Source organism: Papilio xuthus, unplaced genomic scaffold, assembly GCF_000836235.2.
Source record: "Papilio xuthus unplaced genomic scaffold, Pxut_1.1 DF824888.1, whole genome shotgun sequence".
Taxonomy (NCBI): Eukaryota; Metazoa; Arthropoda; class Insecta; order Lepidoptera; family Papilionidae; genus Papilio; species Papilio xuthus.
In genome coordinates this window covers 3,816,609-3,833,925 of record NW_013533761.1, presented here as the reverse complement: position 1 = coordinate 3,833,925, position 17,317 = coordinate 3,816,609, and the positions used below count along the sequence as shown (strand labels likewise).

Here is a 17,317-nt window from a genome sequence, read left to right as displayed (position 1 = left end):
CACAACTTTCAAAGCTACTTGTTGTTATATTCAATGTTACTAAATGTATTTTAGATAGAAAAAAACAAGTTGTTTTACAAGAACTTATTCTCAATTTTTTTTTCGTGCTATATAGCTGATACAGTTACATGCCCTGTGTGACGTCACGGCCGGGATATAACCGCGGCGCGGGCGGTGCCGTTACCGCTGCCCTGTCTGTCATTTCACGCCTCTTTACATTCTATTTGGAACACTTGATAGCTTTCGCGGAGCTTCATTTAGTTAGGTTTTACGATGCCAATTATACGGGCGAGCCGCTCACTGCTACATAACCGAGGACGCTGAAGGAACGGTATTTTGTCTGTTTTGTAATGAGACTTTCAACTGGTTATAGTTTGCCGTCCCAACTTTGATTATTTACGGTTTCGTAAAGTTAGCTTTGTTACTCTCGAGAAAACGAAATTGCTCGCATAACGTTTATATCGCGTAACGGAATCTAGGTCATTTGTTTAAGTACATACAATAACAATGTTTGGCCATTAGAAAAACATTAAAGCGGAAAATGTGTTGACGTGCTGTGAAAATGTAAAAGCCAAAGTACGTGGATGTTGAATGTGAGAGGTGCACGATCGTCTTGAATCCTCATTCGACGCCCACTCGTCTCCACATAATGATTAAACCGTACGCGACGCAAACAATGCGGCCGCGAGGGTGGCGCAGCTGCGGGGCGCCGCGCAGATACTCGGACTGCCGCCCTCGTCCCCCACCCGCCCGCACATACCCCTAACGCGCCCACGACACGATCCATAGCCACCGCGACACCCCACATCGCACCCTGGGCCCGCGGACTCGAGCCCTGCTGTAATGCAGCACGCCGCACCGCCGCTAGCTCTCTTACAAGACTTATAACAAACTAAACATAAATAAATTTGTTAATATTATCAGCTAAAAGATCTTCACTGCTTGCGAACGTGAACCTCTTCCGAAGATTCTTGTCGCTTTCCAGTTTGATCAAGTCGTCAATTCTTTTTGTTGATAAGCCCATCCTTCTTTTATATCATTAGATGCGACCAGCAAGTACGAAATCAGTCTCCTTCGCCAACAAAAAAGTGAATTGTTCGGACAATTAAATCTAAGTAGGCTGGTAATTATCTGTGGGCTTTGAAAATAAGACGTATCCTACAAAGGGAGACGTTGAAGTATAGATACCGTTGTAAACGACTAAGTTGAAGTTAATCATTCCGCCAGTTTGCGATTTGTTCGCAATTACATGTCGTTATCACATTTTATTTCACCGATCCGGGTTTCATCGTTGGAGTTCAAAGAGGAACATTTGATACGGTTGCTTTTTATTTAACTTAGTGCAATTCAATTATAAAAGTAATAACATTTTTTAACTAGACGTTCAATTGAAAACAGTGAAATTACTAGTACAAATGACCCTTTGAATGTAAAAGGTCATGAATATTATGTAATAAAGACGAAATTGTGTATTTATGGTTGTAAGTGCGGCCTGTGTCGGGAGGGGCGGGTTGCAATCGGGCCGCGAGCGGTGTGACGTTAGCGCCGGGCGTGACGTCACGGGCACGTGGGCGCGTGCGAGGGGGACAGCGCTTGTGGCCCCGAGGGCTCCTGCAAATTGACAGATTTCCACGCGTTCGATACCATCTTGAACAAGCATTATCGGGGTCGAGGGTGGTCTACCTCACGCTTCTGCGCTGCCATTTCTAATGCACTTCACATTAACTATAATATATTATCTATAAATAAATATTACATTTAAGTACAAGAACCGAAATGTAAAAAGTCTAAATAATCGTTACTTGTCTATACAGAACTGAATTTTCCATAATATACTCTATATTGGCTAGTCTACGCTGATTACTGCTAAAGATCCATTCATCATTAAAGGGGGTTGATTCTTACAGATTCCTATAACACAAATTAAATCCATCAAACATAACATTCCAAGCGTCTCTTGTTATAAAATAACGCCTATTATATTTAAAATTTTGAATTAAATTTATCTCTAATATTTTCAACGGGCAATTTACCTTTTATTTTGAGTTGCGGAGGACCTACGTGTTTTATATTTGCCTCGAATCTAGTATTCTGTTGCGAGCGTAATATGAAAACAATGTTTAATAGATCTGGTTTGTGTACTTATGGTAGCGTGTGCATACACTCAATACCGGTTTTTGTCGGCCGCGGCGTCCGTGCAGCCGTGCACTGAGACCACTACCGCCTGCCTCCTGCCTCCTCCATTGCACACCTCTGCACATACTTAACATAACGCCGATATTGTCATAGGAAAATCATATCAAAACTTTTACTTCCAGTTTTTAAATAATTTTTCAAACTCGTAAAAAAAGATACAATGATAAATATTATTGATAGTTTATTACTGATAGTTACTATCAAAATATTTTTATGAATCGAAATGTAGGTCAGTATAAAGAGTGTTCCGCTCTCCAACCAGATGCAGAGATGGTAACATCTGGTTCGCGCATCTTGCTCTCACGTACACAGTTTGGCTCATTTTTAATCTGTAAGTTATAATAATATGTAATGTCTGATCAATAATCACCTAACACATCATTTTTACTGTAGAAAGATAAATATAACGAGAAAAAGTTTGTATTATGTATCCACGATAAATACATTTAAAAATATTGAGAAATATTGTAACAGATAATTTGGCGATGAAGTAACTTTGTTGTTGTCACGCTTTCTATTTTGCCATGCTAATCGATAATGGAATCTAGCGTGTTAATGTGTAATCAAACGACACAGACATCAATTAGAGAGGCCTATGTATACAAATAAAACATTTGTTAACATCTATGTAATAGTGTAAGGCAAGGTGTACAATACACATTAGGCGAGTTATTCAATACACTCACAGAGGGTCTGCAGGGAGCGACGGCGGTTAACCTCGCGTCGCGCTGACGTGCCTACGTGTCTTGTGTCTTTATAACTATGCAACGCTTGTACATAACATATAGCAATAGGTACATATATGTTAGTAGTCCATGATTAGCTGATGTTTGATGCATCGTAGATAGAGATATGACAATGAAAAATCAGGATTTTAAAAGACATTATGGACATTGTCTCTTACTGTCGCTTTAGGACACTAAATGCAGTCAGAATCTTTAGTCTGTGATGCTTAACAAAGCGAAACGAATTAACAATTGATATCTTTGTCTACTGTTAGTTGGCAAGAGAAATACTTGCATGGTCGCTATAAATATGGTTCATTTATTGTATTTTTTTTATAAATTTAAGTATAAATTAAAGTTTTCTTGACTTTTGGCGTGAAGTTATAACAAAGCAAGAAAGGACGCGGGACATAATCGGAAGCTAGATTAGTAATCGGTCGATTATTCTATTGGGTAGGGCGCGTGCCATGACTCGCGCCGCCACGCCGCCCGTACCTACCTTGTATAAACAAACAAAAGATTCAGCGACGAAACACTGCACAGTGCTTAGCATGCCCGCCGCGATGCACTAGTTACTCACGGCGAGCTCTATACAACCCAATGTTTGTTATACCTTTATAGTTTTCCTTATCGCATTGATTGGTACGTGCGCGCCGCTAGCACGATTCAAGTAAAGGTTGCGTCCTGCAAAGGACACGCCTAACACTAATCTTCTGATTAACATTCTTGTACTACAAATCTGCTTATAAATCTTAATTTGTACAAATTTCTCTACTTTAAAATGATAGTTTTGTGACGTCGTATAGGATTTTTTTGTGATTCACAGCAATTGCTATTTTACTTTTCCTTTTCAAGCTTAACGAAAGTAAAGGAATGTGAATTAGTATTGATTGCACTTGGTACTAGTAAATGTATGTGATTGTGTTGTGTTGGCGTGTTGTGGCATGCTGAGGCCCTATGAAAGTGAGCAGCCGCGCACATTGTTGCTTTATGGATCATAATAAATCTCGGCAATCCATTAGTCCCTCGTTAAACAGCATGTTTATTGCTGACACGTCCGCCGCGCGGCCGCGTCTCCGTGCACCCGCTCGCCCGCTCGCTCATTATGTAAGCCACCGTGTTTACGTCGCATTCGAAGTCAAATTAACATCAAATTATAGTATTACACTTTTTGTTTTGATGTTGTAATATTTTTATTATTGAATACAAACATAATAATAAATTATTTTACTACGACTTGTCAAATTACACATACTACAGAAATTTAAATTAATTTAAAAATTAATTTCGGCTGTCATTAAAAAATATGATGTAACACTTAGGTGCTATGGTTCTTCTCACTTGGATATAAAATTTTATAGCCGTTTGAAAACAAACTGGTCTATGGTATCAGTGATAAGCGATTGGAAATTAGCGCCGAGCGGCGCGCGCCTTGCTATTGATTCGCCGCCCCCCGCCCGCCCCTGCCCCGCGACACCCCACACTCCTGCTGCGCGGCCTTGAACCTTGTGCACACATAGGATGCACCACCATGATGCTCCCTTCTTAACCATTCGCTTTGGAATTAGTCGGTCAGCTCTTTGTTGCAGTATTAAAAAATCATCAAACAGCAAAGCCTTTAGGGTAAACTTTAGTGTTTACAATTTGAAGTGCACCATTTGTGTTTGTGTCCATTTTGTTGCCGAACGAGAAATTATGTTTGTTTCTCAAGATTGCATATCTATTACAAAACATAACGTATATGACAATACATTACCTGTTTAACATTCATCATTTTATTTTATAATACGTGATACTATAACGCTAAGTTGTATGTAATTAAATAATATTATACTATTAATTTGTTGATTGACTTTCTCCAATTAAGGTGTGTAAAGGACGGCAAGTTTCATTTTCCGTTATTGATATCTGTTAATGTATTGACAATTTCCTCGATTCTACAATGTACAGTAATAAATATGTTGAACGAACAAGTTGACCACACTTCCTTGATGTAGATATCACTCTAATATGTTTATTATTAATATTTAAATTGATTTATTAAGATTTTGACATTCAGAAATGTAACCCTCCCTATATGTAATACTTTAATTTTAAAGAAAATTTAAGACATCAGTCATATATTTAAACGTCGTTTGTTATGATGTCGGAATATTAAAAAAAAATTAAACATCGTCTAAGTAGGACCAAGAATATCGAAATCGATTTAACCTTCAGTATTGGCTATGTGGTATCCATTGATGGATATGGCGAGGCGGGGCGAGTGCGGTCGTGACTGCGCGTACCGGTACCGGCTGCGGAGTACGGTACGCGTACCGTTCGCCGGCGCCCGCGCGGCCTTGAGCCGCCGCCGAACCGAACGCGACAATAATTGCACGCGGTACCGGTGCACACCGCAACCGGTATTATACCCCCCACTACTAATCCCCCCGCCCCCGCCGCCGCCCTCGCCGAGCGCCTAGCTCGTCTTATAACCTGTAAACTTATAATTGCGTCAGGTCAGGCCCAAATTATGTATGTACTGTTGATAACACTGAATATGAAGTGGGTGTTAACAATGCTTTCATAGACATACTATGTAAATAAGACATTTTAGTAATCCAACATGTTGGTATGTTAATCGTAGGTTTCAACTTTTTTCCTTCCCCAAGTTTAGAGGACTTTCATATAATGGCTCTCTCTCTTCTCAATAGTAAAAACAGTTCATTTATACTACTTACCGTTGGTTTCTGAGGCCAAAATCTCTGTATAAAATATATCGCCATCACTGTCATTATCGTCAACAAAACAGTTATAAAAATACGGATATTTTAATCTCGGAAACCCACGGTTAATAAATTAAAACTTGATAAGGTGATCGAAGATGGCCAGTTATGATTAAATAGTTAATCGTATAATGTACGTGTAAGAAATACCAATAGTCTTTTACTTTAATAGGAAAAAAAAACAATATCATGTTATCGTTCCGAACGTAGTATTGAACTTTCTGTATGTTGTAATGTAACTCCGTGCGATAAAGACAAAGGACCGCGAAACTCCATTGTTTTACAACAGCCTGTATTTTATAATACCAATGAGGTTGAATCATCGTCGTTAACCTCTGCTTCTTACTGGAAAAACTAGTCCGGCAAAGGAAAATAGCGCGCGGCCACCTGGAGCACGAATGTCAAGGCTGCAAGCTTGGAACATCTCCAGCGCGCCGCTGCAGCGCTCGCGGCCGCCTCCCGGACATAATAAAAACACCGCTTACATAAATACACCACTGCGGCTTCGCACGGTTCTGCTCTAAAGTTGACCGAGTGGTCGCTCGCAGTTAGCGCCTCCTTCGGCGGAAATATTTACATGTCGCATTCTATTGCGATATTCTAAGGTGGAAATTTCAATGTCAATTAAAATGTTAACGAGTCGCATGTGTGTCGCGCGCGACGACAAACACGAGCACGTGCGCGCCGCGGCGCCCGCTTTACGTCACAGCCCGCCCCTTGCGCGAGCGAGACGAGGTGCGCGCGGAGCGGCAACGTCGCGCACGGTTTGTTGTTGCACGGCGCGCCGGCGGTAGCGCGGGTTTATCTTCCGATTGCGAATGCAACTATTTGCAGCAATCATCGGCGGTGCATCTCGCGGCCGCTTATCGCTTCCCTTCCGCTTGCCGTTACACTGCTACTGCACTGCTACTGCACTGCCTCTGGACGCTCTAACCAACTTCCCTCCTGCTGTAGGGGCTAATAGCAAATTATGAATTCAGTAAATTCAGAGCAATTCATAAAACAATGATAAATGCTTCTTGAAACTTTCCATCAGTACTAATTTTAGCAAAATTCAAACTTAACTTGAACCAATTAGTGGAAAAATTCCGTAACATCACCTGGAAATGGTGCTTGTTTGTTTTGCGTCTTTCGGCCTTGCTGAGTCTGAAACTCTGCGGAAAGTTAGGAGGCGCCGATGCGGTGCTCTTGTCAAGACGCTAATTAAGCGGTTGATCGGTGACCAGGTGACGTCATGCTCACATACACACGATAAAAGTAATAACTGTCAATGTCAAGGTGTACGCTTGAGTTTAAAACAAGGACCTTTTAAGTAAAGTATTTGAGTTTACTTCCGTTATGTTTCTATACCGTGAGAAAATTGTTTAATTATTCACTACAAATAACACACTACTCTCTTGTTAGTTTATACTAAATGTTTTATTTTTTTTATTTACAGAAGGCGACCACGGCTCATGGGAGAGTGGACTGTCCTACGAGTGCCGATCCCTGCTCTTCAAGGCTTTGCATAACCTCATCGAAAGGTAAACAAAGCAAAAGATTTATCGTAGTCTGCAGCTATAGCGATGTTTTATGATGCCATTTATTTAAATCGTTGCGATAAGATGTATCGTCCTTGTGAATTATAATTGGGATTCAGTATGGGCGCGCGAGCTTATCTGCTGATGGTCGTAACAAGCGTCATCGCGTTCGCAAATCTTAAGCTTATTGATTGTCATCAAAACGCTTCAATATTTACCATAAGTTTTCATTGCCGGTTAGACAGAGTTGGATATCTCAGAGTTCAGGAAATGTGTGCGGTGTAAACGATCCCATTGTTCTCCATGAAATTAATCTGTGAATGTATTTTTAGTGTCGCCGCGGTGCTCATTTACAACGTGATACTTTTACGACGTCCACACATTATTTACAAGATGTTTTTATGTTAAGTATCAACTAATTTAAAGGGACCTTTTGAGATCATATCGTGTGGTCAAATTTATTACGTGCTTTGTAATTTTCTATAGGCCGTAGTAAGGGTTTGGTGATGTTACATAAATATTGTAATATTTTAATTTTGAAGCGGAGTCAATCAGAGATATTGTTAGTTACAGTTTAATTAACTTCAATTGACAAAAATAACAAATAATTAGATAATTAAACTGTAGAGTCGTTTTTGAATAATCGTAAAGTTTGTAAGCATTGTTGCGATGTGGCTGTGGTGTGGTGGTGTAGGTGCTATTACGGGGGCGAGCTGCAGCGCCGGCCGGTGGCATCTCACCGACGAACGAAACGCGAGCAGGTCGACGACCCCGCCGACGGCTCAGCGCGTCTCGCATACAGTGCGCGCACCGCACGCGACCGCACCGCGACCAGTCGGCGACACACATTGTGCACTCACCATGCCACTGCTGCGACACTCCGCCTCGCCCCCCACTAGCCTATCAATGTTTTAATTTGATCGCACAGTCAAACACAGCCTTTTATGTTGATTATTGGGAATTCCAGACAAAAAAAAATGTGATGACAATATTACGTAGAAGAAAGCAATGATAAGGAAAAAAATCAGTATACCAAGTACGGAAAAACGCTGATACGTCATTCTTTACTTCGTTATTGTTCAAGGTTACGGTACTATTCCAGTTAGTAGGCTTCCTGCAACAACCAAATATTTTAAAAACAATTTCTGCTTATCCTCAATGTTTGTCACGTTTAGCTACACCAAATTCTAGATAAAATGGCAATTTAATTTCGTACTATATAATGCATATTTAAATAGATGATGCATTTCCGTTTATTTGATAAGAGAGGACCTTGGCGGCGCGCCTGTTGAAGTTCAATGCCGCTTAATTGCCGCCGCCGCTGTGAGGCCGTCGTAGTAGCCTAAGATTAAAATTACTTTATTTGTAGAGTTGCGTACCTCGAAAGGAAAAAAGCGGAACTCTTATAGGATCACTTTGTTGTCCGTCCGTCCGTCTGTCTGTCTGTCAATACATTTTTTTAAGGATGCTTTCGATGTAACATGTAATCGTAACTAGTGTGTCCTGTAAGTTGGCAGTAAAATGATAAGTAAACTTCTGTCACGTTAAATAATATAAAATAAATGTACACAAAGGCATTACAGCACGGCATTGAGTACAATATTGCAGCTGAGTATCGCTCAATGAGTCATTAAACGTATAGATCATTGTATGAACTTGAAGTACATAAAGTTTACGCGGAGCTTTATGTCGCAACACGTAGCAATTACTGCGAGCCGACTCGATAATTATTAATTATTAACAAACTATTACGTAATCGTTTCCACTGTCGAGTAAATTGTGCGATACGTAATTGTTATTCTATCTTGTTGTTTGATAATTTCATTTGAATCGCGTTAAATTCATTATGGCGACCGTACTGTGTTTTAGATTCAAAATAAATAACTGTGGAAATCCTCAGTGTAGCAAGAGTTCGGTTTTTTTTTTTCAATTGAGCAATAAGTATGTATAATTATTGTTTATGTACACGGAGCAAATTAAAAGCGTAGTGAAAGCGACATTAGTATCCGTAACAATATGGGTAATATGAATACAAAAATATTCGTGACTTGTCCATTTAATACGTAATGACGTTACGTTGTTGTTATCTTAGTGAACGTTCAAATTATTCCACTGTACTTACCGTGGGTTTCTGAGAAAAAAATCTCTGTATAGAACATATCGTCATCTCTGTCATCTTTAACAAAACAGATATGTTTTAAACGGAAATTTTGGTTTTAGGAACCCACTGGTCATCGTATACACTACAAAATTCTAAGATGTAAAAAGCATTTGCCTAAGAAGGCGTTTGCTATGCAAAACAACGCCGCCCCCAATACTGAATGTAGGTCTATATTATAAACACCATCAAATGATGGCGTGACTGATTGTTATTCCTTAAATCCGGTTCTTTCAAGCAATGAACATAAACTCAATTATATTAACGATCTGATTGAGTTAATGAACTAACTGGTATTAATAAAATCCTAAACGCGCTAACGTGACGATATCTTAAACATTTGAAGCATTACGCCGCAAAGAAATATTATCGTTGAGTTGTTTATTAAAATTGTTTACGGCTTGGCGGGCGGGTCGCTAAAGTGCGCTCCGCATGCGATATTGAAGCTATAAGCTCTAATGATGAGATTCCTGCTCTACCTACTTCACATTACCCGTTGCCTTTATAAATTATATAATAATTATATCTTGATTATTTATATAATAAATATAAAATTATATGTGACCTTGAAACGTCAACCTTTCTTAAGCCCTAACATTGCTATACCTTGTATCGTTACCATTGTGAGATCTAACCCAGCACACCGGGCCGGCGACAACAGTAAATGGGAATCGCATTGGCAATATTAATTGATATGGGCATCGGTAGTGATGCATTATGACACCGCATTTCTATGACATGGAAGCCGCACCAGTGTCTTTTATTACTTAAGTGATATGTGCATTGACTTACTATTACCTAAGTTTATGTTAATAAAATATTCGTTATAATTTCAGATGCTTGTTATCGCGAGACTTTGTGAGGCTGGGAAAGTGGTTTGTCCAACCTTACGATGGCGACGAAGAGGACGTCGGTAAAAGGTAACTACGATCACGTATACTTGTTTTATTACCATTTATACCCATATGGAAGTAAAATTTGAAGCATTTCCAATGAATTGTTTCAAATGCAGCTCGGTGGAAACACCAGAGTTCACTTCCTATATCATGAACGAAGATCTCTGTGTTGTACCTGTTAAGAAAATGGTATGACTTCGTTCTCCTTCGAACATTTCACTATAAATATTTTGTTTATGTTGCATTTAAGATTAAATATTTTTGTTTCTTGCATAACAATATTAAATATACACACTAGGTATATAATGTAGTAACAATTTGTTTGTGTGTTTGTCAGCCCGTGGCATCTGTCGTTCTCGTTCGCGTTCTTCCTGCACGGCGAGAGCACGGTGTGCGCGTCAGTGGACGTGCGCCAACACCCTCCAGTGCGCACGCTCACCGCCAAGCGGCTGGCTCGCCTCGCGCGACTCGCCGCCGACGACGCGCCACGCGACGCTCGACCTGACACCGCCCAACATGCCAACGGTACCGTACCCACTGCAAGCTCACTGCATTGCATATATTATCAATACGCAAAGGACTAAAACTAGATTCAAAAAGGCTAAAAGTTGTCGTCTTTGACTTGTTTACCTAAGCTTGATATCACCGACTTAACGGAATGAGTATTGTGGGATTTTGCAGTGATCTTAGCGCCGTTCGGTCTGGAGGGTCGTGTGACGGGACGCGAGTGGAGCGACGGCGACGCGGCCACCGCGCGACTACTGGACGCCTGGCGACAGCTCTACCCGCTCGAGCACGGCTGCGGCGCAGTAGAGGTATTCACCCCTATTTTCTAACATAAAATGTAATTTATTATCAATGTAAGTATTCCGAGTTAGACGTAAAAAGGATGATTTATTTATGATGTGATGTGTGTTGCAGGTGGAGTGCGGCGGCGTGCGCATGCGCTACCCGCTGCCGTACGCGCTGCTGACGGAGATGGAGGCGCCGGCCCCCGCGCCCCCGCCCGCCGCCGCCGCGCTCGCCGGCCGCACCCTGCGCGCCCTCACCACGCCGCACCCGCACCAGGTACCTCCTCTCACTGCCTCTACACAACACTGGGGAAGTTGGAAACAGTGCTGACTAAGAAATGTGGCCAGTTCTGAGTACACTTCCTAAAGTATTTCAGGATATTTTTTTGTCTATACAAATATTTAAAGATTATAAATATTGTATATCTCTTTATCCATACATTTAATATCTAATTTTCTACTTTCTTCTAATAGTTTTACAGGTATTGTTTATTTAGATTATAAAAATTGTGTACATTTTCAGACGGCGGAACTGTGTTACGGCGAGGCGGTGGGCGACAAGAGCGAGGACTTCGCGGATCCGACGCGCAAGACGCCCTGCTCCTGCGCAAAGTGAGTGCCCCGCCCACTGCACTCGCAGACACGCCCACACACACACACCGCCACGCACACACACACAAATACTTTTTAGAAAATGTATGCTGTGTTGTCAACTGCATAGTCATTAATCAATTTCAATGTACCTTGCATTTGTTTTAGTATAGAAATTATATTTTAGTTATATTCCTGTAGCTATTTTGGTGGTATTTAACCGCTTGTTCAATTTTATCAGAGTTATTTGTTACTATTTTGATTTGCAGTAAACGACTCAGCGCCCATTATCTAACATTACAACAAAAATATTATATATTAGTGAGGCATATAGCGGTAGTTGTATGAACGTTGTATGTAAGCATTTATATATACATATATACATTATATCTTATATGCAAATATTATACTTATGTACTTTACATGCATCGGAATGAAGTTGAGGTGGATCGCGTCCGGAGAAGCTATGCTTAGTGCATGATATGAGAACATGTGTCGTGTGAACGAGATTTTGTATTTAAGGAGTAGATCACATGTAGATAGATAGATAGGTAGATAGGTAGATGTTATGTGAATGTTTATTTTTAGTTAAAAAAAATATAGTATATTTTATATCTATAGTATATAGTAGAGGGACGTAGTTTTAACTAAAGTTAGCATCGTTTAGATGCCTCTTTTGCTATAATATAAAGGACAACACGGAAATATCAATGCATTTTTGTCTATTAAAATATTAGATTATTTAATTATTTTTTAAATTATTTTTATCTTAGTATTTATGTAAGACAAATTAATGTATTGATAGTCGAGTGTGAGCAGTGCGCGCAGTGTGTCGCCCCGCGCCCCGCGCTCACCTCCGCTCTGCTCGTTCGTGTGACACGTTTCGCAATTGTATCATCTCTATTGCTTTTATAATTTCATTGATGTGAGACTTGACTGATAATGGACTTCTACATATTGCTTTGTAAACTATTCGATGACATTTTGCGGGATGTATTATTGATACAAAATATTATTATTTTTCTCTAAGCTTTATCTTAGCAATGTAAAATTATTTATTATAGTTATTAATGGCTTTTAGTTAGATATCTTCTAATATAGCATGAAAGTTAAATTTTTATGTCGGTAACATTAAAATTTAAGAATTCTAGATTATGTAAAGGATTCAAATAGAGAATTTATAAAATCAACATAAATATATTTATAAGCTTGCATGATCTATATTTTTGTTCGCTTATTAATGTAGTTTGAGTTTGGTTAACCGCTTCTGCATGGTAGTGAGTAAAGGAAGCGCGCTTGTTATCAAGTCTCACAGTTGAGTCGGACGTTTTGTGTATTGTTATTGTCGCGTTCGTTAGGTAGTGAGTAGAGCCGGTGGTAGAGTTGGTAACGGTCACACGGACGTGCGGGCGCGAGTAGTGCGCGGCGGTAGGCGGCAGTAGCGTTCTGTTGTGCAGGTGGCGGCGTCGGCGCACGCCACGCCCCCCGCCCTTCCACCGGCGCGCCCCGCGACCCGCGCGACCCCCGGCCTCCGCCCCCGCCCCCGCCCCCACCACCGCGCACCACGCGCCCACCGCGCCGCGCACCCCGCGCACCCCGCGCGACATCACGTGAGTACCGGACCACGCGGCTGCAAGTGTTACATCGCACATCTCTGTACATCCGACGGTGCCACGACTCACTGGATCGAAGTTTTAAACTTGAACCGTGATCAATCGAAACAAATAAATAACGTTGAAAGTTACAAGTATAAATCGGTACAGTCATGTGTGCAATGACACCGGGGCAGCAGTGCGACCCGAGAGGAACTCTCGATACAAGTAGGTAAGGGTGGTGAAGGCCTCGGCTGCTACGACCGCGGTGCAAACGAGACGTTGCGGAGAATTGGGAAAGTATTACCTCCTATAAACATTAAGGTCACGGCGACTGGAAAACGTAACTCAAAATACTGAAAACTTGTCGAGCGCTCTAATAAGAAAGGTATGTGAGCTTTATTGGCACTGCAGGCGAGACCACAAGTAAGAACCGAATTTTATTCATTAAGGCTTGCGAGCCACAAAGGATGCAGTAGTGCTTGTTCGCATGTCACAATGCCTGCAGACCTGTAGTTTCTCTGATGCCGTACAGTATACTGCATGATTTTCCTCTCGTAATTAATGTACATTGCATGTTTTGTGTCTATGTAACTATATTCATACTATTACCTTTACATATAACTCGTTCACGACATTTGACAGCTATGGTTATATAAACTTATGTTTTATGTAAATTCATTCTTGTACTCGAATTCGCTACAAATGTGAAATTATATTATAACAAACCTACCTCAGACTTATTATAAAACGACATGTTGTATCATGAAATTAAATACTAAAACTCCAAAATAAATTCACAGACAATAAATGACTTTGTCAGGTAGTGACATGTGCAAATATAATTTCTCATTTTTATTGAATTCAACTGTACATTTATATCAAGTGTTCATAGCAGATATTTTTGGGACAGTGTACATTACGACCAGTCTTGTCGCCAAATTTATCTTTTACGTCCTGTGTTTTACAAAGTTATATGTACTTTAACACATTTGTTTTACCCTACAGCGTACACGATAACACTATTATATGTTATTTAAACGCATGTATATTAATGTTCATAATTAAGTCTTATTCACTCTCGTGTGAAAGCAAATAATCCTCTAAAAACATTTAGGAAATACGACAATTCGAAAGTTCATTATTTCATTCGATTTACATATACATTATAACATCTACCTCTCATCTCGACGCTCCGTAAGATCGATATATCATACGCGGATTTGGTTGATCATTCATACTTGTACACCAGAAAACATCAATACATCATTGTCTATTGAATATGCAACACATTGTGTTACACTATTAATCCTTCATTCATGTGGGAAATTGATGTTTACGAGTTAAATTTAAGATAATTTACGACTCCATTGTTATTGTGCTACACCCAGAAATTAATTGAAAATGTTTGTAATCTGTAACAGACGATGAAATAAATGTAAGAGCAACTATATGTAAAAAGTAGTCTCAGTTATGTTTCAGCCATAAAGGTTTTAACCGTTTGTTTCATCGTGTGTTATCAATCCTGTGGAGCGCGGAGTATTAATGGTGTTGTGTACAATATGTATAAGTATAGCGTGTGCGTGCGCAGGTCGGGCGGTGTCGTGGGGGCGTGCTCGCCGGGCAGCTGCGGCGGCGCCTCGCCCGCGCCCGCTGTCTCCGCGCCCTCCTCCGCCGGCGCCCCGCCCCCCTCGCCACACCTCACCGCGCTGCCCGCGCACCAGGTCAGCACATCCATATATTATATTTTATGTGTAACTCATTAAAAATCGTATTTATATAACTAACCGACACAATTTACCAATTTGTATCACTGAAATGTTTAAACAATTTTTGTTACTTATGAATTATCATTTATTTTAAATAAATAAATATTTGATATGTGTAGTGGAGTTAGTGAATAGAGTAAGATTGTTGTGGGTTACGTGTAGACGGGCGGCGCAGTGCCGACGACGCTGCACACGCCGGCGCCCACGCCCGACCCGCACGCCCCGCCCACGCCTGCGCCGCCCTCCGCGCCGCCGCACAAGCCCTACACACAGGTACATCACACAATCATACACAACACACGCACACATACACACACAAACACCTAGACGCCTCACTCCTCATGGTCCCGACGGTATATAAGACTTCCAAAAAAAACACCAGACATATATAAGATTGCGGATATTTTGCTAATGTTCGAAGCGGCATAGATAAGGAAATGGTAATGTTAAAGATCAAGGTAACTTGAGAGATATTTAATCAATAATTATAATCTAGTCATAGTCAGATATTTTTTCTCTGAACATCATTTATCATGTGCTAACAATGAAACTAACTCTGAAATTATAAACAGAATAATTTTAGGTGAGGCGTGTTGTGTTTTTTTATTAAGAATGTGTATGTTGTGTTGTGCAGGGCGACTCGCCAGGGTTCGCGGGTTGCGGGAGCGGCGGCGGAGGTGGTGGCGGGGGCGTGTCCGGGAGCGGCGCGATACCTGGAGGCGGGGCGGCGGGCGCGGCGCCGGAGCTGGTGCGCCGGCCCGCGCTGCCGCCCGCCGAGCAGCGCCTGGACCCCCTCGAGGATGAGCACTCGCTGCACATGCTCTATGACTACACCACCGTGCACGCATGGTACGCACCAAATTATACTCGCATACTGGATACTTTACATATTATCATATCTCTAGAAAGCTATTGGTGCCCACAGTGACATTGTAATGTTGATAATTACAATAAATAAATTGTTTACAAAATCATTTTTGATTATCTAATATTTTTAGGTCTGACCGAAGCACCTTATACTTAAACATCAAATCACAGTTTTATTTACGTAGATTTTTAGGCAATATCCATGAAATATTTGTGTATATTTGATAAGTTTTTAAAAACTAATTTATGTGTCCGAGTTTGATTTAAAGTAAACATTGTTGCCGGCGCGGGGGGACAGGTATGATGTTAATAAAATTATAATTTTTGCACGAGACACTTAAGTTGTTTTTGAATTCTGAATCAATTGTTTCTAGACGTTATTATTTATTTTGTAGAATATCGAACTACTAGTAGTTGTTTATTTAATGTTTTTATAATGCAACAAGTTGCGAGATAGTGTAACGGCCGCATCGGCCCGCAGCGTGGCTGAAGTGGATCTTATCCTCGCTATATAACGTACCAGATAGCGCGGCAACATTTGTACAGATTTAAAATGCTGTGTTCAATATTTGGTGACATTTCTATATCATTTCGTCGTTACTTTATTTCAGTTTTTAATTATTCGGCTTACGGTGCTTCTGTCTAATTTTACTATATTATTATTTTATTTTCCTTTTTATAGGTTTCATTGGTATATTTAGATGAGCACGAATAATTACGATAATTTAGTTAAAACTTATAAAATTGATATAACATTATATTGTCATGGCCGTATACAAGTTTTTATGACACTTATGAATTAGGTTATGCATATTATCTAAATGGATGTACATAATATTTGATACAAGGTGTGTGTTTGTAGGCTGGAGCACCCAGTGAAGCGATTCAAGACGGAGACGCGGGAGTGGAGCGAGGAGCTGGCGCTGGGCGCGCGCGGCGGCGACCTGTACGCCGGCCACGCCCACACCCCGCCGCCCGCGCCGCACCCCGCGCGCTCCATGCGCCCGCAGCGCCCCCACCACGCCCACCTCGCACCCCTCGCCGCAGACGTCAAGCAAGAGCGCCTTGACGTTAGTGCTCTGTTGCCTTGCATTGCGTCACAGTGAAATGCGCCCCTTTCAAAATTGCATAAAAACTTTGAACTTTAAATTACGATTGGGACCTTGTATCGTACATTTTTATGGACTTTTGTATGAAATGATTATGTAATAATCGGAGTGATTTGATGGCGTAATTGTGGTATGCAGGAGGACAGCAAGGAGTACAAGAACCTGTTCACATCGGACGGGCTGTGCCCCACGCTCAAGGACCTCGACCAGATCTTCGACAACTCGGACGACGCGGCCAGCGGTGATGAAACGGTAAGACTTGTGAGTGTACCCCTTATATCTATGCATGTCGCATGCTCTCGCTTCGTTACAGCAAATTTAAATGTTCATTATTCAAA

General features: G+C 40.9%; 1 protein-coding gene across 1 annotated transcript in view; it reads left to right on the top strand.

The window, feature by feature from the left end:
* Nucleotides 1-17,317, top strand: part of skd (mediator complex subunit skuld) — a 54,208-nt gene that overhangs the window by 31,443 nt on the left and 5,448 nt on the right. The window contains exons 3-13 of the mRNA XM_013324909.1: nt 7,125-7,209; nt 10,201-10,284; nt 10,598-10,785; nt 10,942-11,075; nt 11,182-11,328; nt 11,575-11,663; nt 14,826-14,958; nt 15,166-15,276; nt 15,638-15,852; nt 16,733-16,940; nt 17,118-17,231. Coding sequence (XP_013180363.1) covers nt 7,125-7,209; nt 10,201-10,284; nt 10,598-10,785; nt 10,942-11,075; nt 11,182-11,328; nt 11,575-11,663; nt 14,826-14,958; nt 15,166-15,276; nt 15,638-15,852; nt 16,733-16,940; nt 17,118-17,231 — 1,508 coding nt within the window. The remainder of the gene's footprint in view (nt 1-7,124; nt 7,210-10,200; nt 10,285-10,597; nt 10,786-10,941; nt 11,076-11,181; nt 11,329-11,574; nt 11,664-14,825; nt 14,959-15,165; nt 15,277-15,637; nt 15,853-16,732; nt 16,941-17,117; nt 17,232-17,317) is intronic.